The 27,807-nt window shown below is 44.7% G+C and overlaps 1 protein-coding gene across 1 annotated transcript in view; it reads right to left on the minus strand.

Moving 5' to 3' along the window:
* Positions 1-330: 330 nt before the first annotated feature.
* Positions 331-27,807, minus strand: part of PYCR3 (pyrroline-5-carboxylate reductase 3) — a 62,781-nt gene continuing 35,304 nt past the window's right edge. The window contains exons 4-6 of the mRNA XM_078686646.1: positions 21,046-21,258; positions 19,313-19,405; positions 331-1,636 (exon numbers count right to left, since the gene is read on the minus strand). Coding sequence (XP_078542772.1) covers positions 1,454-1,636; positions 19,313-19,405; positions 21,046-21,258 — 489 coding nt within the window. The 3' untranslated portion in view covers positions 331-1,453. The remainder of the gene's footprint in view (positions 1,637-19,312; positions 19,406-21,045; positions 21,259-27,807) is intronic.

Raw genomic sequence — 27,807 nt, forward strand, 5'->3', positions numbered from 1 at the left:
AGAATAGGTATTTTGTTTTTATTAAAGTATTCTTCATCAAAACAGATCTTTTAGGGAGGACAACCTAGATGTACAAAGAAAGTTGGAGCAGAAGATATATACAATGTACAGACGTATTTCTGCTTGCCCGTAAATTACTAAACACCAGCCTATATTTTACACTATGAGTAACCACATATTTTGTACAGCGGGTATCCATGTTTTTTGGGGAATCTACATCCTATTAATTTCAAACTTCGATGTACCGAATAAAACCGCGCAAACCAATTAGTAAAGTGAATCAGAAGTGAGAAGATATGTGTCCCAATCAAAACAACACAGGCAGATGAATGAAAGTGAAGATCAACTATTTAATTTTATAACTGTTTTAAACATTACAAGGAAATATATTTGTTACAAATAAATAACTTCTGCTTTAGTTAACAAATCATTAACAGTAGTTAAACAACTCTCATATCTCAAACAGATGAAATGTAAACCACTGCTGAAGTGAAGTCATAAATATAACGACTAGGATATTTAAAAAAATTAACTCAAACATAAAATGCCAGCACCGCCAGAAAGATAAGGTTCTTGGATCAGGCGCATAGATCTTTGATATATGAAATGGTCAGAGTGTATTTTGCCCAGCCTATAGAACAACGTCAGAGGTGCTCCATGCCGCTCATTATAAATCTCTAAATTTTCCATTCTGGATACAACAGAAAGCATCACCCTAACAATCAAAGTAAATTTGCAGGTCCCAAATATTATGCTACAAGACCTTGTTTATTTCCAGTGGTAAACAAAATATATCGCCTCCAAGACCAAAAACACTCCAAAAAACGGACATAGGCAAGGCTGTATAATCAACAGCTGAAGTAGCAATTCAGCATCATAAATGTTCGATAGCTATTACCTTAGTCATGCTCATTTAGTGAATCTCAAAATTAAATAAACAAGCACAAACTTCTGTGTTTCCTGCCTGTGGATCACAAAACCTTGAATTACTGTGCCAGCTTATCCGATCGCCTTTTTGCTGTGCCCTAGAAATCTTGAGGTGTGAGTCCTCATCAAACCCACACCAGAATTTCAGTAGGTTTAATGAGAAGGCAAGCCAGGGATCACTGCAAGATCAATGCACTGGGCATTAGATGATTTGCCAAACAGTTTTTAATGATCTGGAAACCAACAAGCAGGAAAACCATGTGGTCTGGAACAGGTCCATTTTCAAGTTGTACATTTTGGAATGTAGTGTGGGGAAAACATTTACACACTGTTACTATTAGTCTCTATATCTTCACCTTTTTCCCCCAAAGTCAACTGCTGTACATCCGCAAATAGCAAGTGAGTCTATGAGGCCCTGGAACAGAGTGGACCACATGCCATACAACTTTCTCAACAGTAGGGAGAATTAACAACTAAGAACTCATGTAATGGTGATATGGGCTGTTTCAAGGGTAGTGATCAGCATTCATTGCTTGCCTATCTCTCGAGCCCTAGACGTTGCAGCCTCCACCGCATTCATGACGGTCGCTCTCAGGCCCCCCTTCTCCAGTTCATGGAGGGCATGGATGGTGGTCCCACCAGGGGTGCACACATCATTTCGCAATTTAGCAGGATGCTCTCCAGTTTCCAGGATCATTTTAGCTGCACCCTGAAGGAAACAATAGATTTTAATTAATTTGTTTGAGAAGAAGGACAAAGGACAAACAGTAAAATGTGTTCATTGTCTGCAAGTTTTCTTCACCATCCCGCTTCATCATTACATATTCTACACCTCGAATCACTTGTTCAAGATTTGAGGGAATACTGCCATCCGCCAAGTACCTGGTATTACAGAATCTTCATATTCGTTTGGCCTTAGTACAGCCTTTGTGCATAAGTGGACCCCAACAACCACAGACTTGCCTACTGTTTAGCGAACCGTGTACAATTCTTTGTGGATCTCACTACAGAGCTGTAGAATACATGAGAAAAACAATTGGAAAAAGGTTCTCAAATTAGGTGGCTTCAAAATACTATGCAAATAGGAATAAAGTCTAAAGTGACATAAAATATGCACGCAGCAGGCTGTAGTTCCTAATACTTTGGGTTTGAGCTCTCCGTTTCTCAGCAACTCTGTCCATTATTCCACACCCACTTCTGGTTTGGCCACTCTGGAATCTCTGTGTTAAGAGTCCGTGGCTTTTGGAGATCTTATTGTTCCTGATTAATCAAAGCCTGTCACAATATTACATATTATCACATAGCACAACACTATGTTTAGCTTGGTTGCACAGCTGTCTGCAGACCTATTGAAACCATTTATTTAAAATACAGAAAGAGTGGACTTTGGTGTCACAAATGCAAAACTTGTGCCTTCCTCTCCTTCAATTTTTGGGAAGAAGATTGATGACTTACATCGCCAGTTTCCACGCTCCTGGGACGGAACTTTTGTTACTCCCTCCAACTACTGTGCTGGCCGAGTAGTGGTGAACCCCCAGATTGGATCCGGTGACTGCTGGCGATTAGCTCGATCCAGTGGCACCATCTACGAGCCACCAACCAGTTGGACTGGTTTCAGGGTTACTGGTGGTGCGAGTGCCATACTCTTTCTGATCATTCGTAACCTAGAAAACTGGGGCCATGCAGCTCTGCGGGAGGGAGTCCGCCATTTTGTGCTTTTCCGACCCTCCCTCCTCTGCTTCACGACTGACTCCTATCCTTACAGGAAATCTGATTTTCAGCGAGGGAGACACCCAAAACATGGTCGCCCAACACTGGAGCAGCAGAACCCGAGGTGAGCCTCCGAGGCGAGTGGATCTATCCCGGCCCACTTTGTGCTGTCCATGAACGGCAGTCTAGTGGGGCTTACTGTGCAAAGCTGGCGGTGCTTGCGTCCCAAAAGTAGGGGCAGCATGAACATCTATTTGCATGTACCTCAGACCACTGTGTTAGCCTGGTCCCACTGCCACCTCTCTTCCCTCACAGCCGAACAGGCATCGCTGGGTCCTCACAGCACCATCGGCGCTTGGTTGCCTTTCCTCACCCTATGCCCTCTGCTCACTCACTCTGGGTCAGCGTTGCGAGATAGGAGCCCGCTATGAGACGAGGCTGTTGCCGCTCTCATCACAGTTTGTTATTTCCCTTGTGGAGCCGGTCTTTTTTGCCAAAGGCTCTCTGTGTACTTTCACTTCCCCGTCCATCTTCATTTATAGCGGCTATTATTTTCAGCTCCCTTTCCGGATGCCGATACCTCATTTCTTTCCACCCAGGTCGCCTGTAATCTGTGGCAGATTGGTGTCAGTAAGGAAACCTCCATTTTGGATTGAGTGAGGGGGACAAACATTTTGTTTTGGCTGCTGCCCCCTCAGCCCCACCACCAGAAATGTACCATATGCTACCCACACTCAGCTAGGTAACCAGGCCATACAACATATCATGTGCTTATCACAGCATTGTCCCCATCAGTAATTGTTGCACTAGCCTATTGATGACTAATGAGCATGAATCAGTTGGTGCATTTCTTGGACTTCATGTTGTTTCACCTGGATTATTAATATGTAGAGGTACTATCCCCCCCGACTGTAGCTACTTTGAAACAGTTGCAAGGATCTGTTCTATGAGAGCCAGGGTGGACTCATCTGGTCCTGGCTGACTTAGTTTTGATGCCACTTAATGGTTGAATTTTGCAATAGGGACACTCATAATCTTGAGCTTTTCGGATTGTCCTTCTATGATATGTACTGAACATTTAATTCTGAGATGTACAACAAACATATTGCTTGGCCTTACAATAACCTAATCAAGGAGCGATCTATACGGTATTGCCTCTGATGTGTTTACCTCTCGCCAGTTGATGAACCTCTGGATAGTGCCGATCCCCCAACCCAACTCGCCTGGATCTGCCTTAAAATACTGGACCTTGGTATAAGCTCTCGTGCCAGTCTCCCTGGCATCTGGCCCCTTGTTTGTCCGGGTCCTGCTTGACCCTGCACCCCCCCCCCCCCCCCAGGCCTGTGTGACTCTCACCCCCAGTATTTGTTGCTGTCCTGCAGTGTTGACTGACTCACCTGCTATTTGCACTGTACTTACATTGGATGTTATAACCGCATATTGTATATATCCCATCCACTCAGCGCCCTTACCGATGTCCCTGGTATGACCGGGTTTTACTTGACCCTGCCATGGCGGTGTGACTCACCCCCAGTATTTGCAGCTGTTGTGCTGTGCCGATTGCCTCACCCGCTATTTTCACTGTACTTGCACTGAATGTCTTATACCACATATTGTAGATGCCGTCCACTCAGCTACTATGCAGCTAAACGGCCACTTGATATTGGTCTGATGCTCTGCGACACCTATTGGTTCTACATCAGAAAGTGACCTCAATGCGTTATCGAATGTCCTGCTAATATGACACTGGAAATAACTCTCCATACCTAAAAACGCCATGAGATATCTCAAACACATAATCCTCAACCTTAATAAAGAAACGTATTACTGAACCCTACTTCTGCCACAAAAAGAGTACTCTACTGAATGACCTCACCTTCTCTACTTATAGATGTGCTAAATGGAGGAAAGTCCATTCTTCCTCATTCAACACCACCATCCCAAAACAAATACCAGACAGAAACTAATTTACTATTGTGCCTGCCACGTTATACAATGCAGATGCCACCATCTCCATCTACAACAGCGACACCATGCTCATTCAATCTTCAGATTGCAATCTTGAACTCTTCGATCTCTTTTCCTACCTCAAAGACAAACTAGACTTGACCATTGCTCCCTTGCATCTCCTCTGTGTCCCCTCCCCTTCCGCAAACCCCGGTCTCTCCCACCCCACTTCCCGCTCCCCCCACCCATCTCCCTTGGCGATCACCCTCCATTATTAGGGCACTACTGCAGTCCAACACCTGCCCTCCCCTAACAATAATGCTAGCACTCCCTCACGCCAACACCACTCAGACATCCCCATCTCACATTCTTCTATAGACCCAGATACTTACAATCCCATCAACAAGATCAATACATCCACCGCCTCCTTTCAACCAACCATTACCAAGTCTTCGATTATGAACTCTACCGATGCTGGCTCCATAAACTTCCCCCATTTGTCCAGTTCTATACACTACAGAGCTTCCACTTGCCGGGATCTTCTTAGGAGACGGTTCTCTGACTCTATTCTTGACACTATAATTTCTGAACTGCAATTGATTATGGCTGACATCCACAAACTAGTTCATATCACCTCCAACCTTGAACACAAGTGGTCCTCACACACAACTCACCCCCAGATTAACAACACTAACTGCCACTTTGCCTCTATCTCTTCCTACTCATAGTCCATCCATCCTTATTTGAAATCCACACCGTACCATAACCACTCAGTCAGACCCAATAGTCTACCCAGACAGTTATCGGACTAAGAAATACTTTCTCTCCTAGACACCTATAACCATGCTTCGGCCGACCACGCAACACCCTATACAACAAAATCAAGACTATTATCACTCACCCTCTCAGAGCATCCAACCACAACAGTAGGTTTATATATAAAACAATCCTCATACAAGTTCCGACCTCGCATACGCCCATGATCACTCTCAAAACTCCTTCAATTGCATGTTACTCAATTGCCTTTCAGCTGTGAAACACGCGGCGGACACAGCCGATCTCATTCTTTTTTTTTTTCTAAAACCTTTATTGAGAGATACGTATAAGTACAAGCGCAGGCCTACAACCACAGGGGCCGGCCGCAAAATCAGGAGATTCAAAAAGGAGCAACATCAATGTGTACGGTAGAATGAATACAGGATAGACGTGGAATAGTCGTTACACAGTAAGCGCCAGGAGAAGAAAGGTTTCATTTTATGATTTATAGAGGAGGCAGCAACCATATCTACCCGGGTGTCATGCAACATATACAGAAAAAAAGGGGGGGGGGCGGGAGGGATATAGCCCCCCACGCAATCAATCAACCACAGTAGGGCGAAGCCCAGAGACATCCTATGCCCATAAAAGTTCAAAAATAAAGGACAAATCATAGCAAACAAATACGTTGGACGCCACATAGACCGCCCTCCCGCCCCGAAAAAGGAGAAAGTGCAGACACATACGAAACGAAGGAATAAAAACCAAGGGACATAGCCCACCCCCTAGAAAAAGGCAAAAAGGGTCCATAAAATAAAACAAACTAAAATAACAAACAACCCCCCCACCCTACATCACTGTAATGGCTATGGCCTACCCCACTAAACAGCGTGCCTGTCGCCCAGAGTCACCCGAAATATAGAAGAGAGAGAAAGGGAGTAATAACGAAGAAAGAGAAAGGAGAAAGAAAGAGAAGGAGAGGAAAAAGAAGGAAGAAAGAGGAGAGGAGCCGGCGATCGAAATACAGAACACCACCCCACCCGCAACAACGGATCACTAATCGAGGTCAAAAAGGATACTGAGAAAAGCCTACACAAAGGATGAAGACAGGAACTGTCCAACTAAGGAGGCCCGGAGCTGCCATTTAACAAAAGAAAGGTCCCGCAGGCACCCAGGCACGATCACCCCTGTCCACTTTTACGAAGAGCCAAGCTGCCAGAGTCCGCCACGGCCAAGAAACAGCATGATACAGTATGTCCATACCAGTCAGGGAAAGCAAGTGGGATCTTCGCGGAACACCGTCCCAGCCAACAAGAAGCAACCAGGAAAACTCGGCAGCAGTCAGAATGCAAAAGTATCTCAAAGATCCACGTGGCCAAGCACAATATCTGGGCTGTCCAGCACGAAGCAAAGAGATCAGGATGTAGGAAACACTGCAGCATCGGCACCGGGTCCACTTGATCCCATGGAATCGAACACCCAGCCGGAAATCCCAGCACAGCAGCTGGAGAAGTTTCAACCATATCAACTCGGGGAGACGACACCACGTCACAAAATGGCGGAGCAACCATGGCGGCGATCCGCAATTCCAAGTCCCGGCATTTCAAGGACATGTCGATCCGCAGAGCAGCCAGGGCAAACAAGACAGCACTCCGTGTAGGGGCCGCCCAAATCAAACGAGGTTTGGTGAGAGCAAATGCAGCAACGACCCTGTCTCCAGGAGAAAGACACTCCGAGGGGCCATCCGCCATTTTGAGCTCAACGCCCGCCGCCATTGTCGCATCCGCCTCCAAGTCCACCAGGAGCACCGGAGGCCCCAGGACACACAGCCGATCCACAGCGGATGGCGCTCGGCGGAGAAAGGAGAGTCACCAGAAGAACGGGCGTGCTCCCCTCAACACTCGGGGGAGCCCTGCACCGGATCCCAGGCGGGACAATCAACAGGAGTGGGATTCTCACCCGAGGGGTGCCGGACAGCGCGGCTTCTCTTCTTCGGGCCGGCAGGCAATCGGGCATGTAAGGTGACCCACCATGGGGGTGGGTCCGCTCCGGCGTTTCCGGCTCGCGGCTCTCAGGCTCCCATCATCAGGTCTCTCCACCGGTTCCGGACCGCCGGCACTCCGAACACCTCCGGGCAGGCACAGCACTCGAGGCCCCGGCGTCAGGGCCAGGAAGGCCAGCACGGCATCAGGGGCAGAACGCAGAAACCACTGCACGCCAGAGCCCCGGAAAAGGACGGTAAGTGAAGGCTCTTCCTTTGTAACCGAATTCGGAACACCCCGAACAGGATTAAGAACAGGATAGGTGGCGGGGAGGAAGGGATCCCGGAGCGAGGCGTTTATGCGACTGTTCCGATCGCCATCTTGGCTCCTCCCGCCGATCTCATTCTTAACAATGACTTGGACATCCTTGTGCTCACTGAAACTTGGTTGAATGAATCCTCAGCCTCAATCCTTGACATAATAGTCCCCCCACATCCCCCTCCCCAAGTCATGACATCATCAGACTAGACCCTTTAGGCAATTCTGGGGTGGCTTAGCCTGTATATACAGATCCATACTTTCTCTGAAACAATCAAAGGATCTCTCACTGCCTTCCTGCGAATAGCTATGGATCGACATCACCACCGATTACAACTTAAGATGTTCTCTTCCCACGTTCTACCACCTGCCAGGAGATAACCACAGGTTCATCCAACATATCATGGAGATTATCTGTGATGAACACAACAATCAGATTTTTCTTGGTGACTTCAACATTCATTGGAACAATTCCAGTGACCCTCTTGTGAACAGTTTCAAATCCTTTCTCCAGGACCTTAACCTAAGCTAAGCGTGCAACAGCGCAACCCATAACTAAGGGGCCACCCAAGATTTAATCATTGTTAAAGAGTACAAAGAAATTGAATCCATCCTACCTTGCAACTAGACTGACCACCACTGTATCACCTTCCACATATCAGAAAGGGCAATTATTTCTAGGGGGCAACTTATGAAAGCCAAACACTGGGTCTGAGATACCTGCAACATTAACCCACTCACTATGTTGGCTCTTCGTAACGGAATCCTGCTCCCACCCTTCTCTATGGATAACCTTCTTGACCAAACGGAGTACCACAAAAATTCCATGTCCAAAATGATGGCCACACTTGCACCTAAACAACTAAAAAGAATCCTGCCCAAACAAACTAACCCCCGGTTTCAATTGTAACTTTAACGAGGATGGAGTCACCTCTGAATCACAGAAAGAGTATGGAGACATTCCCCACCTTGTCCAATGCCACACTCCTATGGCAAAGAAGGACTAGACATAGCAACTAATCAACCAAAAAAAACTGTTCCAAATTATCAAAAACTAGACGATCCGCAAAAGCTATTACCCTTCCTCAGACAACAAAACACTACCTAACTGCAAGACCTTCACCACCTTCTTTGCTGAGAAAACCATGCTAATCACCAACGATGTCCAAAACACTGTGCAACTCCTACCACCCGAATCCCCCTACATTCTACCCCATATGATTAGGAGGGATGCCTGAGAAACACTCTCGCTCACCTAAAAATAACGCTGACGGGTCTAGCTTCAAAACCTTTGGAAAAAAATGACATCCTAAACTTTTTGACCTCATAAATACTCCAATGACCCCCTCCCATACCCTCTCCTCCGAATTCCTCAATAAGTTCATCTATATCCTACAATAATACTAACAAAAGGGGGGTCAGAGGGAAAGTTTAACGACCAGAATGCTACGTCCCTCAAGACTATTGGAAACCAACTGATAGGTAGCATTAAGTCAGAACCTCAAAATGAGGGATAAATGAATGTGTGTGGGCTGCTAGCAAAATCGTTACTGGGGCACCTTTAAATTATTAATAGTGTTCCCATCAGAGTTCCATCCTGTACCGCCCTACATCATTTGGGAATGTCACTGGTAGTACACAAGGGATGACCCAATGTACGATTTGGCACAGCGTTGCCCTGTAGGAATTCAATTACCCAATGTGGTTGTTTACTAAGTAGGTATCAGGAGGTAACTGGTAAGCAGTGCTAAATAGTGTAGAAAAACAAAGATTTTTCAAAAAAGTGGTGTAGTTTAAAAAGGGGTAAAGGAAGGAAAATGTGTTTAATAGAAACCTTCCGCTCCCACTATTTAAAAACAGTGCAGAAGGTAGTATCAACAAATAACTACCTTGACAGTTTTAGTGGTCATGGTCGACATGTTTCTGCAGTTTTACCTTGGGCCCATAGGTCACCTACTGCTTCATCAGGACCTACAATGCTACTGCTTAATTATGTGCATAAACAAAAAAAGGGGAAAGTGAAAAATAAATATCACCTTACATTCTCCTTGTTAGAGGACCGGTGGATTTCGCAATACAGCACACACATCAACATGAAACATGAAAAGAGAAGAAAAGAACAAGCTCATTAGCTAGTGCCTCACACGCAGCTAAGGTCATACAATGTACCTCACTGTGGCTCTTAATTCATTAGTTATATTTATCACTAATCTTGTTCCCTTGAAGAGTCACAAGAGAGCATAAGTACCCATCATACAAAAACACTCACCCACTGTTAAGGAGAATGTTGCCCCACCTCACCCGGCATTAGCACAGGTACAACGGAGCCCCGCTCTGTGTGAACAAACAAAAACAAAAACAAACAGACACAAAGACTGTATTAAAGGAAGTACAACTAGGCTGAGACAAGCCACTAGGTACTTAGTTGGTGTCTTACGCAATATATTTACTAACCAAAGCCACATAGATTGGCTACTGATGTATTGCTAAGTCAATTTCTTATATCGTGGTCTATTGCTGATACAAGTCGCGTAGCATGCGCTAATTCACTGTTAGAGCCGCTATGCGGTTGTTCGAGACAAACACCAATAAGCTAACAGAGTGCTTATAACTTCTAACAGTCACATACCAGCGCGTGTCGATTTAGTGAAACGATCAATGTAAGACCGTTCTTTGGAAGCGCTAGCAGTTTAGCCACACCTCACCTCTCCGTCGGTACTCCAGACGTCCAACTGGGCTGTCTGTGGGAGGTACCGACGGGGTGGGTCAGCCCGCTTTTACAAGTTCCGGTGTGTCTCCCAAGAGGTGGGCGCGGCGCTATGACGTAATTGCGCCGCGCGTTGACTCACGGATACTGTAGTTCTCATGCGCCAGATTATGCCCGCAATAAAGAACTCCTTAAAAACATATCCTTTCAATGAGGACTCTCATAGTCTCTAGGCTAGGTAGCTTCTATCTGACTGTAAACGATACATTCTGGAGGGTTAAACAGGGGCGTCTGTCTTTTAACGCACCAAACCCCTCGCTCGTGGAGCGTATGAATCTTTTTATATATTGGGAGTCCCATCTCATTCTGAACCCAAAGGGACAGGTGAGAAGAACAGTTCGGAGGTTTGAGTTTGGCATCAGTGTGTTATCGCGCCAAACCGCTGAGCCCTGTCATCCTGATGGTGTAATTACTACCGGGACATTAGTAATGGTCCTATCTCACTTAGGACATGTAGCAATGATCCTGTATTTCATAATTGCTGTAAAAATACATCGCTTAGGACAGTCATCAACATGTTGCTAAAACTTTATTTCAACACAGTATGTGGATGTTCATATGACACTATAGCGACATCCAAGGAATATCTTCGTTCAATCCTTGTTTATCTGTCCTAAGTTTGTACACCCATTTCTGTTCGCGCCGAAACAGGAAGCTTTTGATGTCAGTGATATGGGTAGGTATCATAGGTTGCTCTAACACGGTCCAATGGAGATCAGACGGTGTATGTTTAGTCTTTAAAAAATGATCCGGGAGTCTGGTTGATTGCCTAGAGCACCTAATCGAACTCTTATGTTCTGAAATGAGTGTCTTAATTTTGCGAGTTGTCATGCCCACGTATCTCTTGTTACATGGGCAAGTGATTAAGTACACTAAGTTGGAGCTATTGCAATTTGTAAATCTCCGCTGTTCCCAGGGACGACCAGTCCCTATGTCAATCGTCTGCGATCTAGTGGTATTAGGACACGCGGCACAATTTCCACAGGGATGGTGTCCCGTGGCCGCAGGCATGTCCCACAGTGTGCCCAGTGCCCGTGGTAGTTCTTCTTTGGGGCGGGTGTGGACTAGTTTGTCCTTTAGGTTCTGACCTCTTTTGAAGGCGAACAGTGGAGCTGGAATGGAGTCACTTCCAGTATTGAGAATGCTCCAATGCTTCTTCACTATTCTCTGAATTTGATTAGACTGTGTGGTAAACGTACTCACACAGGTTACCCGATCTTGATGGGGTTTCGTGGCATAATCTCCAACAGCCCTTCCCGGTTATTATTGGAGGCTCTCTTTTTTGATCTACGAACCAGATGTTTCGGATATTCTTCTTGTAGGAGATCCTTTTCTAGGCATCCTGCATGGTATTCAAACCGGTCTCTGGTTGAGCAGTTTCTTTGAATGCGCAAAAATTGCCCATAGGGCAGGTTGTCCCGGAGAGATTTAGGGTGACAACTGTTGTAATTCAATAAAGAATTACGAGACATTGGTTTGCGGAATAATTCAGACGCTAAACCGGTAGGTGTCGGTGTAATGAGAATATCAAGAAATGCCAACTTCGATCTGCTTTGTTCCATTGTGAAGCGCAGGAAGCGATTTCTTTCGTTCAACCACTCATGGAATCTCAGGAGTTCAGCTTCACTACCCCTCCAGATCACTAGAATAACGTCTATATATCGCTTCCACAGACGCACCTCGTCTGTGAAAGGATTGGTGTTAGAGAAGATGTGATCTATTTCAAATCTGTGAACATACAGATTCGCTAGGGACGGAGCAAAAACGCTGCCCATACTCGTCCCGCTCACCTGGAGATAAAGCGAATCTTCGAACTGAAAGAAATTTTCAGTCATGGCTATATTTGCCAAAGTCATTATAAATTTAACTGGAGTGATTGAATCCAGGTCTCTTTCAGTTAGAAGTGCCTCTACTACTTCTAATGTTTCTACCTGTGGAATTGAGGTATACAAACTCTCCACATCAAATGATACCAGGATGTCTGTTTTGCTATCATATTCGATTTCAGGAAGAAGTCTTAATACATCTTTGGTATCCTTGAGGTAGGTCGGCATTTCGCTCACCATAGGTTTCAAAAATACATCAACGAAGGTTGATAATGGCTCTAATAGGGAGCCGATCCCTGAGATAATAGGGCGACCAGGGGGCGGACGTTGTGGTTTATGTATTTTGGGTAAGTGATAAAAATAGGGAACTCTGGGGTTCGCTGTGCACAGATATTGCCCTTCTTTTGCGGTAATCCAACCCTCACTGAGGGCTTCCTCCACAATCTGACCTATTTGTCCGGTCAGTCTATCAGTGGGGTCTAAAGTTAATTTCTGGTATGCCCTGGTGTCATCTAGTTGGCAAAGACACTCTCGCCTGTAGGCATCAGAGTCAAGTAGCACAATAGCTCCGCCTTTATCCGCCGGTTTAATAACCACGGATGGATTGTTGGCTAGATTGGTAACAGCGTCTTGTTCTCTACGTGAGAGATTCTGGAAAGGTCTGTGTTCTTTCCGGAAGAGTTCTTTTAGATCCTGGTCTACAGCTTCTTCGAAGGTAAGGACTTTTGCTGGGATTCCCAATGTGGTGGGATTGAAAGTTGAGGGTTTCTTCAAGCCGGTGTTCTCAGCTCTAGTAGTGGTTTGACCTTGAGCTTGTTGTTTGTGGGCAAAAAGATAATGGAGTCTTATTTTTCACAACAGGGCCAAGTGCGCTGGAATCTACCCCCCCAGGCAATGGGACTAAGGAGTGGGAAAGTAATCGGGCAGGATCAAGCGGGGACGTCGACCGGTCCAACACTGTGATAAATCTTAGCTCTCACCAATTGACTGAGATGGAAGAAAAAGTTTTGAATAAAGGTTTGGGCTTCGTCTCCACGAACAGAAGTGATCCTTTCATCACTCAAATCGAAATGGGCAAGTTTTACAGAAAAATAAGACTCCATTATCTTTTTGCCCACAAACAACAAGCTCAAGGTCAAACCACTACTAGAGCTGAGAACACCGGCTTGAAGAAACCCTCAACTTTCAATCCCACCACATTGGGAATCCCAGCTAAAGTCCTTACCTTCGAAGAAGCTGTAGACCAGGATCTAAAAGAACTCTTCCGGAAAGAACACAGACCTTTCCAGAATCTCTCACGTAGAGAACAAGACGCTGTTACCAATCTAGCCAACAATCCATCCGTGGTTATTAAACCGGCGGATAAAGGCGGAGCTATTGTGCTACTTGACTCTGATGCCTACAGGCGAGAGTGTCTTCGCCAACTAGATGACACCAGGGCATACCAGAAATTAACTTTAGACCCCACTGATAGACTGACCGGACAAATAGGTCAGATTGTGGAGGAAGCCCTCAGTGAGGGTTGGATTACCGCAAAAGAAGGGCAATATCTGTGCACAGCGAACCCCAGAGTTCCCTATTTTTATCACTTACCCAAAATACATAAACCACAACGTCCGGCCCCTGGTCGCCCTATTATCTCAGGGATCGGCTCCCTATTAGAGCCATTATCAACCTTCGTTGATGTATTTTTGAAACCTATGGTGAGCGAAATGCCGACCTACCTCAAGGATACCAAAGATGTATTAAGACTTCTTCCTGAAATCGAATATGATAGCAAAACAGACATCCTGGTATCATTTGATGTGGAGAGTTTGTATACCTCAATTCCACAGGTAGAAACATTAGAAGTAGTAGAGGCACTTCTAACTGAAAGAGACCTGGATTCAATCACTCCAGTTAAATTTATAATGACTTTGGCAAATATAGCCATGACTGAAAATTTCTTTCAGTTCGAAGATTCGCTTTATCTCCAGGTGAGCGGGACGAGTATGGGCAGCGTTTTTGCTCCGTCCCTAGCGAATCTGTATGTTCACAGATTTGAAATAGATCACATCTTCTCTAACACCAATCCTTTCACAGACAAGGTGCGTCTGTGGAAGCGATATATAGACGATATTCTAGTGATCTGGAGGCGTAGTGAAGCTGAACTCCTGAGATTCCATGAGTGGTTGAACGAAAGAAATCGCTTCCTGCGCTTCACAATGGAACAAAGCAGATCGAAGTTGGCATTTCTTGATATTCTCATTACACCGACACCTACCGGTTTAGCGTCTGAATTATTCCGCAAACCAATGTCTCGTAATTCTTTATTGAATTACAACAGTTGTCACCCTAAATCTCTCCGAGACAACCTGCCCTATGGGCAATTTTTGCGCATTCAAAGAAACTGCTCAACCAGAGCCGGTTTGAATACCATGCAGGATGCCTAGAAAAGGATCTCCTACAAAAAGAATATCCGAAACATCTGGTTCGTAGATCAAAAAAGAGAGCCTCCAATAATAACCGGGAAGGGCTGTTGGAGATTATGCCACCGAAACCCCATCAAGATCGGGTTACCTGTGTGAGTACGTTTACCACACAGTCTAATCAAATTCAGAGAATAGTGAAGAAGCATTGGAGCATTCTCAATACTGGAAGTGACTCCATTCCAGCTCCACTGTTCGCCTTCAAAAGAGGTCAGAACCTAAAGGACAAACTAGTCCACACCCGCCCCAAAGAAGAACTACCACGGGCACTGGGCACACTGTGGGACATGCCTGCGGCCACGGGACACCATCCCTGTGGAAATTGTGCAGCGTGTCCTAATACCACTAGATCGCAGACGATTGACATAGGGACTGGTCGTCCCTGGGAACAGCGGAGATTTACAAATTGCAATAGCTCCAACTTAGTGTACTTAATCACTTGCCCATGTAACAAGAGATACGTGGGCATGACAACTCGCAAAATTAAGACACGCATTTCAGAACATAAGAGTTCGATTAGGTGCTCTAGGCAATCAACCAGACTCCCGGATCATTTTTTAAAGACTAAACATACACCGTCTGATCTCCATTGGACCGTGTTAGAGCAACCTATGATACCTACCCATATCACTGACATCAAAAGCTTCCTGTTTCGGCGCGAACAGAAATGGGTGTACAAACTTAGGACAGATAAACAAGGATTGAACAAAGATATTCCTTGGATGTCGCTATAATGTCATATGAACATCCACATACTGTGTTGAAATAAAGTTTTAGCAACATGTTGATGACTGTCCTAAGCGATGTATTTTTACAGCAATTATGAAATAAAGGATCATTGCTACATGTCCTAAGTGAGATAGGACCATTACTAATGGCCCGGTAGTAATTACACCATCAGGATGACAGGGCTCAGCGGTTTGGCGCGATAACACACTGATGCCAAACTCAAACCTCCGAACTGTTCTTCTCACCTGTCCCTTTGGGTTCAGAATGAGATGGGACTCCCAATATATAAAAGGATTCATACGCTCCACGAGCGAGGGGTTTGGTGCGTTAAAAGACAGACGCCCCTGTTTAACCCTCCAGAATGTATCGTTTACAGTCAGATAGAAGCTACCTAGCCTAGAGACTATGAGAGTCCTCATTGAAAGGATATGTTTTTAAGGAGTTCTTTATTGCGGGCATAATCAGGCGCATGAGAACTACAGTATCCGTGAGTCAACGCGCGGCGCAATTACGTCATAGCGCCGCGCCCACCTCTTGGGAGACACACCGGAACTTGTAAAAGCGGGCTGACCCACCCAGTCGGTACCTCCCACAGACAGCCCAGTTGGACGTCTGGAGTACCGACGGAGAGGTGAGGTGTGGCTAAACTGCTAGCGCTTCCAAAGAACGGTCTTACATTGATCATTTCACTAAATCGACACGCGCTGGTATGTGACTGTTAGAAGTTATAAGCACTCTGTTAGCTTATTGGTGTTTGTCTCGAACAACCGCATAGCGGCTCTAACAGTGAATTAGCGCATGCTACGCGACTTGTATCAGCAATAGACCACGATATAAGAAATTGACTTAGCAATACATCAGTAGCCAATCTATGTGGCTTTGGTTAGTAAATATATTGCGTAAGACACCAACTAAGTACCTAGTGGCTTGTCTCAGCCTAGTTGTACTTCCTTTAATCCAGTCTTTGTGTCTGTTTGTTTTTGTTTGTTCACACAGAGCGGGGCTCCGTTGTACCTGTGCTAATGCCGGGTGAGGTGGGGCAACATTCTCCTTAACAGTGGGTGAGTGTTTTTGTATGATGGGTACTTATGCTCTCTTGTGACTCTTCAAGGGAACAAGATTAGTGATAAATATAACTAATGAATTAAGAGCCACAGTGAGGTACATTGTATGACCTTAGCTGCGTGTGAGGCACTAGCTAATGAGCTTGTTCTTTTCTTCTCTTTTCATGTTTCATGTTGATGTGTGTGCTGTATTGCGAAATCCACCGGTCCTCTAACAAGGAGAATGTAAGGTGATATTTATTTTTCACTTTCCCCTTTTTTTGTTTATGCACATAATTGAGCAGTAGCATTGTAGGTCCTGATGAAGCAGTAGGTGACCTATGGGCCCAAGGTAAAACTGCAGAAACATGTCGACCATGACCACTAAAACTGTCAAGGTAGTTATTTGTTGATACTACCTTCTGCACTGTTTTTAAATAGTGGGAGCGGAAGGTTTCTATTAAACACATTTTCCTTCCTTTACCCCTTTTTAAACTACACCACTTTTTTGAAAAATCTTTGTTTTTCTACACTATTTAGCACTGCTTACCAGTTACCTCCTGATACCTACCTAGTAAACAACCACATTGGGTAATTGAATTCCTACAGGGCAACGCTGTGCCAAATCGTACATTGGGTCATCCCTTGTGTACTACCAGTGACATTCCCAAATGATGTAGGGCGGTACAGGATGGAACTCTGATGGGAACACTATTAATAATTTAAAGGTGCCCCAGTAACGATTTCGCTAGCAGCCCACACACATTCATTTATCCCTCATTTTGAGGTTCTGACTTAATGCTACCTATCAGTTGGTTTCCATCTATATCCTACTCCAATTATAGGCTAGGATATTCATTGTGTCACTCACTCAAGGCACCTTACCCGACCGCCTCATAAGTGGGCAGGTTATTCCTACACTAAAGAAAAACCCAACTCCAACCAGTCTGATCCCATCAATTCCTGCCCTACCGTCAACATCCCAACCTTAGCCAAACTCTTCGAAAAATGTGTACACTTACAGCTTCGCAATCACATTGAGCATTTCCAACTCCTCTGCCAATGTCTATCGGGCTTCCAATTGGGTCATAGCACCAAAACTGCTCTGGTCCACATTGTCGACAATGCCCTTTGCTCACTAGACCAGACAGAATCTTGCCTACTTATCCTTTTTGACCTGTTGCCTCATTTGACACTGATACCCACACATCATGATACCCTTTTGAATCTTCTAGAACACAGGATAGGTCTCTCCGACACCGTACTAAAATGGTTCTCCTCTTTCCAGCGCATCCCAATCAGCTATGCTCTCTCCGACCAGTCGCCAGTGTTGTTGTGCGTACTCAAAGAATTTACTCTCTCCTTGACATTGTTTAACTTAGAAATGGAGCTCCTAAATGAAACCTCAAACTGGCCCACATCTCCTACCACATGTACGCGGACTAAACTCAACTCGATCTAAAAATCACCTCTCCTAAAGACAAGAAAAACACCCCGATACAAACGCAACACTGGCTGACCAATAACCACCTCAAACTCAATGCCCTCAAAACAGAATTTCCACGGATCTCACCACCCACCATCAAAACCAATATCAAAGGCTGGCTCCCTCATCTTACTGCCTTGAATTATACCCCACAAATCATTGATTCTGCAAAATCCCTAGGTATAACCTTGGACAAAATCACATTAGTGCTACCGCCAGAGGAGCAAACCATTAATTATACATCCTAAGGAAACTAAAACCTTTCCTCCCCTTGGCAGACCTCAAAACAGCAGTTCAAGCTCTTGTATTATCAAAATTAGACTACAGTAGTGCTACCCTTTTGGTCCTTCAGAAAATCTCACTTGCACCTCTAAAGGCTACCCTAAATGCAGCTTGTAGGCTCATCACTGGATCTTTAAAATCGTGATCACATCGCTCACGACCAGTAATCACTGAAATGGCTCCCCTACGAGGCCAGGATCCACCTCAAAATTGCATGCATTACCCATAAACCATGGCACCACAATACTCCCTCCTACCTGACCCAGAAATTTACCTTATCGGGTGGAAACAGACCCTCTAGAAATACAAGATCCTTACTAACGTCACAAAAATTCATAAAAAGTAAACCTCTCCAGGATAGCCCCCACAATCTGGAACTCTCTTCCTCGCCAGATCAGATGCAACCCATCCACCTCCGTCTTCAGAAAAGAAGTAAAAACTCTACTTTCCAATACATTCCTCTCATAAAGAGGCTCTTACCTCCCTATCCTCATGAGCGACTATTCTCCGTTACTCTTACTTTTATTCGTAAATAATGTGCTATTGTTCTTTGTAATATATGTCTGTACATTATCACTGTCTGTTTCATATTTTCCCTTTTTCCCCACAGGTAAAGTGCTCTGTCGCCCGTAAGAGTCTTGTTCGCACTATAGAACACTCTAAATAAATATTTCGGTCATTCATCATGCTATTGGCTGTTGGTGCCTCATTCCACATCCTATGGAGGGCCTCCATTACAAAGCCCAACCAAATGTTTTACATCTCAGATGTACACAGAATCATCACAGATTAAATTCTTCAACATCCATGCAATGTTTTCTTTTCTTCACTGCCACAGGCTTTTTCAATGTAATGGTTAGGACTCCCTTTTCTTTTTGCTCAAGCATTACATATACCTTAAAAATAAGCTTTGGCAGAACGGACAGGTCTTGCTTTAATTTGGGAAAACAGGCATGCACAAGAGCTGAATGCGTACTTTTGTAGATTACAGCCCTACTTACTCGCTTTGCTAATGCGTGCTACATATGTGATATCATCAGTTCAGGTATAAATTACAAGCCACCAACATACCAGCAGTGTCTGAGCAGCAATTCGATTTGCCAAGTCACTGGGCATCCCCATTTTGATAGCTCCGTCCACTAGTGCTTCAGCAAATGTGTAAACCTGAAGGGGGTGGAGGGAGAAAGGAAACGTTTGAACATCAGTACATTCCAATTTTTGCAGTAAATATGTTGAAATGCAAGAATTACAGAATATCTTACAGGCACATGAACATGACGACTGAGGGCGCGACTGATGGGACCGTCACTTTCAGGACTTTTTATTTTGTGAGTAAAGTATTGTTCTTACATCTCAGTGAATGAGTGAATCGTGACTCATTGCCACTGGTGAATGCTCTTTAGGATTTTTTAATTTCTCTGTGCTGTTACTGCAAACGGTCAGGTTTTTTGTACACCACTCTTGGCCATTCTATAGGTTCTCCAAGCTCTACACTCCGCAGTCTCTACACTTGGTGAGGATCACAAGAGTTGGAGGATCGCTCATCCATTGCGCTGTTCTGAAGAACAGACTCATTGTAGGGGCACCAACATGTTCTTTAATCACTAATGATTTACTCATTCCTTTTGCAGGCCTGAGCTCCCAAGAGAAGACAACTGGTGCCGGTTCTTCTCCATAACACCTAGAAGTAAACAACATTCCACAATTTCTTTTTACCACAAAATTATGGTTCGAATAGACTTCTTCGAAGCTACGCTTGCCACCGAGAAAGGTTACTCAATGGCTATAGGGAGACAATATTCAAACTGGGAGGTGGGGAGTCTAGACAATCGATTTTAAAATAGTTTTTCTCATTAAAGAGAATGTTAGGGACTGATGTACATTAGCAAGTTACCATAAGTAATAACTTTGGGTTAAGTTTGCTTTTTTCTTCCCCCGTATACTAGCCAAATAATAGTCTGCCGTGCGGTTTTATTTCCTACTTAATTTGAGTGTTCTGCGTGTAGACATTCGGACCACCAGTGTTCGATACAGGTTCTCCAGCTTTGGGTAGCGTAGCTGTCCTTAAATATGGATTCTCGAAGTGTTGTTTTGAGGGCCATCCTTGCACTGCTGCCTGTAGTCCCCATTTTGTGTGTGTTGGGTACACCTGCCTCCAGCTCTTCCCAAACATAATTCCCTCTGCAATGTAGCTCCATTCCTCCCAACTCGCATAGCACGGCGCAAGAAGAGGCAGTTTTAGCTTTCAGAAGGATATATGTCCTTGAAGGGAATGGGAGAATACGCAAAACAAGGGAAGTGGTTAGCAATGGAGAGACCAATATAGGACATCAGTAACAGGAGGAATTTCAGGAGCGGCAAGGTGGGTACAACAATCAGAGGCTAGTGTTCAGCAGAAAGAAAAGAGTCAGATGGAGGGGATTGATGAGGAAAAGGCTACATGGAGCAGAATGATAGTTACACAACGAAAGAGACTAATAAAGAGAATATAAAAAGTGGCGTAATATTTAGTTTCACTATTGTCATATCTCAGCAACAAAGAAGAGACAATATGCATCAGCCATAAGGATATCTCTTTTTGTAAAGCATCATTGCAGAAGATACAGACAAATGGGAATCCTTTAACAGGAGTACGGTTTTTTTTCACCGGGTGGCAACAAACATTTGAAATTCCCCATCTGATAGACTGGAAATCTGCAGATACCACAAAGGGCAGACACCAATCCCATGTCTGTCCTATTGTGGGAATGACGCCTTGTTGAGTATGGCTGCAGACAGGACATACCTTATTTCACAATACTTACATAGGCCACCCCGCTGCCACTCAGCCCCGTGTGGATATCAATGTAGGACTCTGGAACCTCCTCACACAAACTGCACGACGACATGACAGCCTTCAAAAGAGCCGCATGCTGGTCTCCGGCATAGCAGCCCCGGCTAAACACGGCGGCACCGGCCTGCACAACACAGGGTAGGTTCGGTAGAGCTCGCAGCACACTGGTCCCTGGGGGGAGAAGCTGAGAAGAGCAGAGCGCATAAGTGACGTGCATTTCAGTCGACATTCGAACATACTGTTGCTGGGTGTCATGGCCGCAGGATTAGTGGTCACACTAGAACCACAAAAATGCTGCATTGAGCCCAAATTCTTACAGTAAATAAGCTCATAAAATTGTTTTATTTTGTCAAAAGATGATTGACAAATACAATTCCTTTAGTGCAGGAATAAGTATTATACCAATTGAAATCAAACCATGTGTTAGTGCAAGTGGACACCTTTTGCCTTCGGTGCATAATAATGCATATCTTGCTAATGAACAAGCGGATAATACACGTTTAGGAACAGGAATGTGTAAGTGCATTTATAAGCTGTAGTACTAAAGTCATAATGAAATCAGCTGAATACAACATCAGATTTTTGCTAGGTGTATGAGTTCCAAACACATGCCACTAAAACACATCTCTATTAATGTGACATGTTCACTTTCCATTTGAATTCAGGAGGGACTTCCAATTCCAATGAAATAACTCCTAGCCGGATAAACATGCTCTTAAGCCACGCAACACAGCCTCCTGACACCTGCACTATTCACGGACAACTTATCGTCCTAAGCGCTCTCCAAACCTGGCTCTTTTCTTTAGTACCAGCATCATTGTTCTAAGGGTAGATGCATTCATGCCACCTTTCTCTTTTCTATGTATTTCCTGAGATCCCAATCACCTCATGTGTGATATGCACGGACTTAGCATACATAATACATCTTGATGAACTTAGTCAATAAAATAAACATTCACACACACAAGTGATCAGATTTATTTACCAATGCAGGTTAAACATTCCTCTCTTGCAAACCACTCAATGAATAGCTTGTTTCAATGGCGTAACTCTGTAGCTTTGACAGGCACAGCACTATCACTGACTACACTTTGTATTCAACCACCAGAGCTCAAATACCCAAAGGGTCATGAGTTCTAATGCCCAGTTGCACTGTTTGAGGCTCCGAGCCATCTGACACAATCACACTGCAGCTACACCATAACCAACACCGCGTGCACCCCTTCTTCCCTGCATGCCATCTTGATGTTACTGCATTCACCACTGCAGAAGCAAAGCCCAACCCAGTGGCACCTTCCTGCTTCCCTCTATGGTCTTGCACTGCTCCCCTACATTCAGCCATGCACGCCCCCTCCAGGATCCAACACTTCTCTGGTTACAGGAAGCGGAAATGTGGATACAAACTGTAAGCTGCTCTCAACTCCAGGTCAAAAGTTAACGGAAACTGCCTTCAACCCTGAGGCAAGGGTTATCACAAGCCTTCACCAACCCCAAGCTAAAGTGTAACCTATACATCATCCAGCCCTTTAGTAAGTAGTAATACAAGCTGGATCTAAGCCCTGTAGCCGCATCAAAACCCAAGCTAATGTGATGTAGATGCCGGTGTAGAGTACAAGCACAATACAAACCGAATAAGTAGGATTTTGGGGTAAATTGAGCATGTGGATTCATGTGTTGAAGTGCGAACCCCTGGAATCCCGGAGTACTTCAAGCTGGAGTGGAGGCTAAGAGAGGAGTACAGACTGCATTCTCGCTCAGCTCGACTACACAGCAGGTTGTAACACTCTTGCTACTTTGCACAAATGTCAATGATTTATTTTGCAGTAACATATAGAGCTTAATAAGCTAGAAACTGGAAAGCTTTATGATCACAGGGAAGGGGATCTTCCATGATCCACACTGAAGGTGATCTTTGTCTGCTGTTGCGAAGCTCTTCGGTTCTGGTTCAACGCGGTTCCAGCATGGAAGCGGTAACAATGAAGGAATTTGGAGTTGGCTACAACACATAGGTGCTATTCTTCCTCCATTTGTAATCAGACTGTGATGAACGAAACGTAATACAGTGAGAAGGGCCATCACTGCTTTCACCCTTGTAATTCTGATCAATGATTGGTCCACTTTAGCTGGTCCAGACTAGCGGCTTTTCAGTTGCTCATGAGAAGTTCAAACTGAGCCTGTCGTTTTATTTATATTGTAAACCAGCAACTGGGATGCTGGCCTTGAGAATTGGCAGTACACTGCACGGTTTTAGTCACTTCTGCGTGCCATTGAGACTAAGTGCTTAATTTGAGCCAGTGGGTCCTGTTGCACAGCATCGCCACTTAATTGTCAGCAATGACACTTATGACAGCTGCCACATGGTGGCACTGTTTGTGTAATTCAGAAATGAGCAGAACACACATTGTTTATCATTCATTCTTATAGCGTATGGGGCCTCAAACGGTCTACGATGTCACCATTGTAGCAGAGTGATTGGTAGTAGTGTTGGTACTGTCATTGGCAGCACTGGCAGTAGCAATGGGTGGTGCAAGCTTTACAAATTAAGTGCTGAAACGCTACCTGCTCTATTTCAGATGCTGTCAAAACTCTTACTCCTAGTTGCCACTTTAGTTGTATGTTTAATTTATGGATACAGATTAGAGATCTTAAAATTGTCGGGCACATCCCCCTGGGGGTGCAAATGGGTCTGCAATTACATGTAAATGAAGATAGCCTGGTAGTGCGAAATGCTTATTTCTGGGCTGTCTTCATTTACATGCACTATAGGAGTGGCAGGGTATGCTCAGACATGAGTCCCTTGCTCACTGCACCATCAGGATTCAAGCAAGCTGGGCCGAAGACGGCTGCAATGCCAGAAACCGGTCCCCGGAAGCTTGTTTCCTTTCCAGTAAAGAATTGGCTTGGTAGTTTGGTCTGCCCTGTTCCCATGATGCACTGGGCCAGGGTCAGACTAATTTGCATATAGCCAGGTTCTGAGCTGGGATGGTGCAGTGAGCTAAAAAACGGTGATGGATCAAGCCCTGATCTTTTGACTGGGTATGAGTGTTCTGTTTAACTCAGATGCTCTGTCCATCACCACCCCCTTTTCTGATTCATTTACATGCAGCAGTTAAAGGCCATAAAAAAGTGTGAGGACAGTACTACAGAGTGGTAGGGTGCAGAGTCAGTTAATGTGAAGACAGAGTCAAAGACATGGCTAAAGAGAGGGAAAGATATCGTAATTTTATTGTTTTTTCCCCCCTTTGGGTAACTGCATATAAAAACACGCACTCGCCTCAAATGCAAAATAAAGGAAAGTTAAACTAATCAAAGGGAAATATACTGGGTTGCCTTATGACAATGCGACGATTAGTTGAGAAGTTTGAAAGGTTTCGGATAACATGTACATCCAGCTAATGTAATCTAGGGTAAGAATGAAACCTAGGATCTAGGTGGGTGACTAGATTACAAAGAGAAGAGCCCCAATCCCAAAGGCAGAGGCTTCTGATCATGTTTTCAAGGTAAAATAAAGCTGAATGGCATCAAACTGTCTTGAAAAAATAAATAAATAATAAAAAAAAGAAAGTACGCATACTGACGTCGCTTCGTTCTTAGCAACATGATCGGACAACGAGTTAGGACCTCACACACCTCAACCAACATAGGTAGTACCTCACATTTCTACAATCTAACACGTAGGTCCAGCAGTAATCGCTCTTGACCATTCTAGTTAGACAGTTCTAGTTCAAGTTAGAATGCCACAATGACACACTAGTGGCAGGTGCATGGTATCATGCTGCAGATAATCTAAAAACATACCAATGCCAGCTTTCCTTTCCAAACACTTTTCACACCATACTTAAAACATTTTTCTGCAGTAGGCCTGCCCTTCTTCACGAATAAGCTCCATGCATGCGTGCAGGTTCACTTGCCTCGTACACTAACAGGGCATCATGTAAGGCACACCCAGACAAACCAGAGTGGGCAGTAAAACATGTCCCTTCAGCCTAGCTCTGTGCAGCAATGCCCACCTAGCAGCCCCCAACACACACTATTATACAATATAGCCCAAAGTGCCAGTGGACATGGAACTTGGTGAGAAGGGACACTGAGTGTAAGATTAAGAATAAGGGCTTATGACTGAAGAAGGCACTGGGATCCTGGCTTGGCTATAGAGAAGAAAAAGATCTTGTAAGAAGGGCAGGGAGATGGATCAAGGCTTGGCTCGTGGCACCACTTCACCCATGGGAGGGCGAGGGGGAATGAATAGCTGAATCGAAGCCAGACCTGGCTCTAGTCTAGGAGTCAATGGGCCACGTCCTTAGGAAGGCAGAGACGGGGTTAAAAAGGACAGGTAGCAGGACACGGCTTAGGCCCCTTCAGTAAGTCATCTGCTCTAAACAGGCATGGAGCGATGAATCCTGTTTATGCTTACCCAGAGCATATAAACAGGAGAATGTTTATATAGAAAAAACTCATTTACAGGCAAATGCCTGAACTGTAAATAAGACCAGTGGAGACCACAAAGTTAAGTGGAGTAACCGGCACCAATGCAGCCATGGGGGCAACTCAAGCTAGAAAACTTACATGAAAAAAGAAGAATCCAAGTGCCAGCTGAGGCTCGACATAAAATAGAATCACCTGTGCACCGCCAACCTGCGTACAATGGCAGTGGAAGAAACTGAACAAGTGCTCTACCACCTGTGCACTATAACTATGTGACGGCTCATCATTGGCATGAGGAGGGTCTGGGGTACATCCTCCATGGAGAAAACACCATTAATTAAGCCCATGGTCTGCAGGGTGAAGCGCAATCAGCCTCAGCACTGAAGAAAGAAAAAAGAAAATCACAAAGAGAATGCCAACTCGAGACACCTGGAGAAGAGCACAGTTGTGGGACTGTAGCCGAGGGACCGCAGTGGGATATAGGCAATTCACATAAAATAACAACTCTGGACTAAAAGCCATGAATTGGGAAGCACAAACACATGCGTCTCAATGCAAGCGCCTTTGATGATTTCTTTGTTAATTCTATTAAACAGGGCAAATCCAAAAAAATTGTTGTCCACGTTTTTGAATTAATTCTCTGATACATGACATTTGATTGGCGGTTAACAAAATCAGCCTCCTGTACCATGTTACACCATTTTTAAGGAGTTCTTCAAGCACCAGGTTTGCTTCATTGTATTGTTTTGTACCATTCACATAGCACTTTGTAGTGCTGATGGGGGCTGAACATTTTTCGTATTTGTATTAGGATCCTGGGCACTCTTTCAAAAATGCAGGGTTGAGCAGAGTTTCGATTGTAGGTGGACCTATAAAAGAGGAGCTGGGTAAGGGTCATGAGGTCTGTAGACAGGGGGCATCGTTGTCGCTTTGCTTAAGCATCAAGTGTTAAGGACCAGTCTGAGAATTAACACATTCAGGCATTCGAATATTCATTTATCGTAACATATTAGTAATAACCATGGGGAACGCTGGGTTTTCGTGCTCTCTTTAAATTCAATATGGTTGAAAGAGGTTGTGCTGACAACTCCTCCAGGAGATTTGATGGTGGGAGGGACAGATAGGAGAGGAACCGATATAGATCGAAGGACCTCTGGATTGGTGATTAATGGGGAATATTTGCTGAAGGAGGCAGGGGCCTCAGCCGTTAATTGGCAGAAAGAGCTATGCACCATGCTTTGAACACAATACAGCTACCAACGGGAGCCAGTGTAGAGATCGAAGAGCAGGTGAAACGCATGACCTGACAAAGGTTAGGGATTATTTTGCAGGTGCATTCTGGATTCTCTGTATCTTCTGAATGACTCGATGGGATGCTCCGAGGTATACACCATTGCAACGGTCTAGACAGGAAAGCATTAGGTGGACAGTGGACTCTACCTTTGCCTGAGTAAGGAATATTGGGCTTAGGTTTTTCATCATACAAAGAATCCTATTGTAATTGGATTCACTTGTGGGATCACAAAGAGGTTTGTGTCCATGATCATGCTCAGATCCCTCACCTGCATGATGGGTTAGGATGTGGCCCACGCTCTCCGTGGTGGACGGGTGAACAGCAGTCCATTTATCAGAGGCTAATGTCTCCGTTTTTGACGCATTTTATTGGAGTTAATTCAGTAGCATCTCATCATTTGTGGCTAGGAGGCAATTAACAACGGCACAGCAATGCATCTCATATGGGCTTTGAAGTTTTAGTAAAGTTTGCGTTTTGCCCACATGGGTCACTGAGGATCGCCCACATGGGAGGGAAAAATGGTCAGAGCAGAAAAGGGGCAGAGGTAGAATGCAGGTTCTATTACTCAGGAAGGAAGCAAACCTGGGAAGGACTTTGCTTTTAATCCCAAAACATTGAGTCTCTGCAGTAGTGGGTGGGATGATCGCCAGTATCAAAGTCAGCAGAAAGATCCCATAGCAGAAGTGCAGCTACCCCATTAGAGTCCATCAGCACAGAGAGACAATCACGGGTGAGTAGCGTGCTTTATAACCCCGATTTATTGATTGATTGTAGTCTTAATGCGGTCCCATGTTTCGGACTGTGCTCCTAACTGGGCACAGTTGTTTGGATGTCCGATAGAAAAGAATAGCCTCTATGTGAGCTCCTAGTTATAAACCGACAATTCTTTAAACAATCTAGTCCAGGAAACCAGTGAAGGTCTTATGAAGTTCCTTGGTGGTACTGCAGAGTCAGTTTGCCCTTAGGGTCGTTTGTCTTTTCCAGTACTTTTCTTTTTCTAGATTTAAGGGTTTT

The sequence above is a fragment of the Lissotriton helveticus genome, chromosome 4_1 (assembly GCF_964261635.1).
Source record: "Lissotriton helveticus chromosome 4_1, aLisHel1.1, whole genome shotgun sequence".
In the NCBI taxonomy this organism is placed as follows: Eukaryota; Metazoa; Chordata; class Amphibia; order Caudata; family Salamandridae; genus Lissotriton; species Lissotriton helveticus.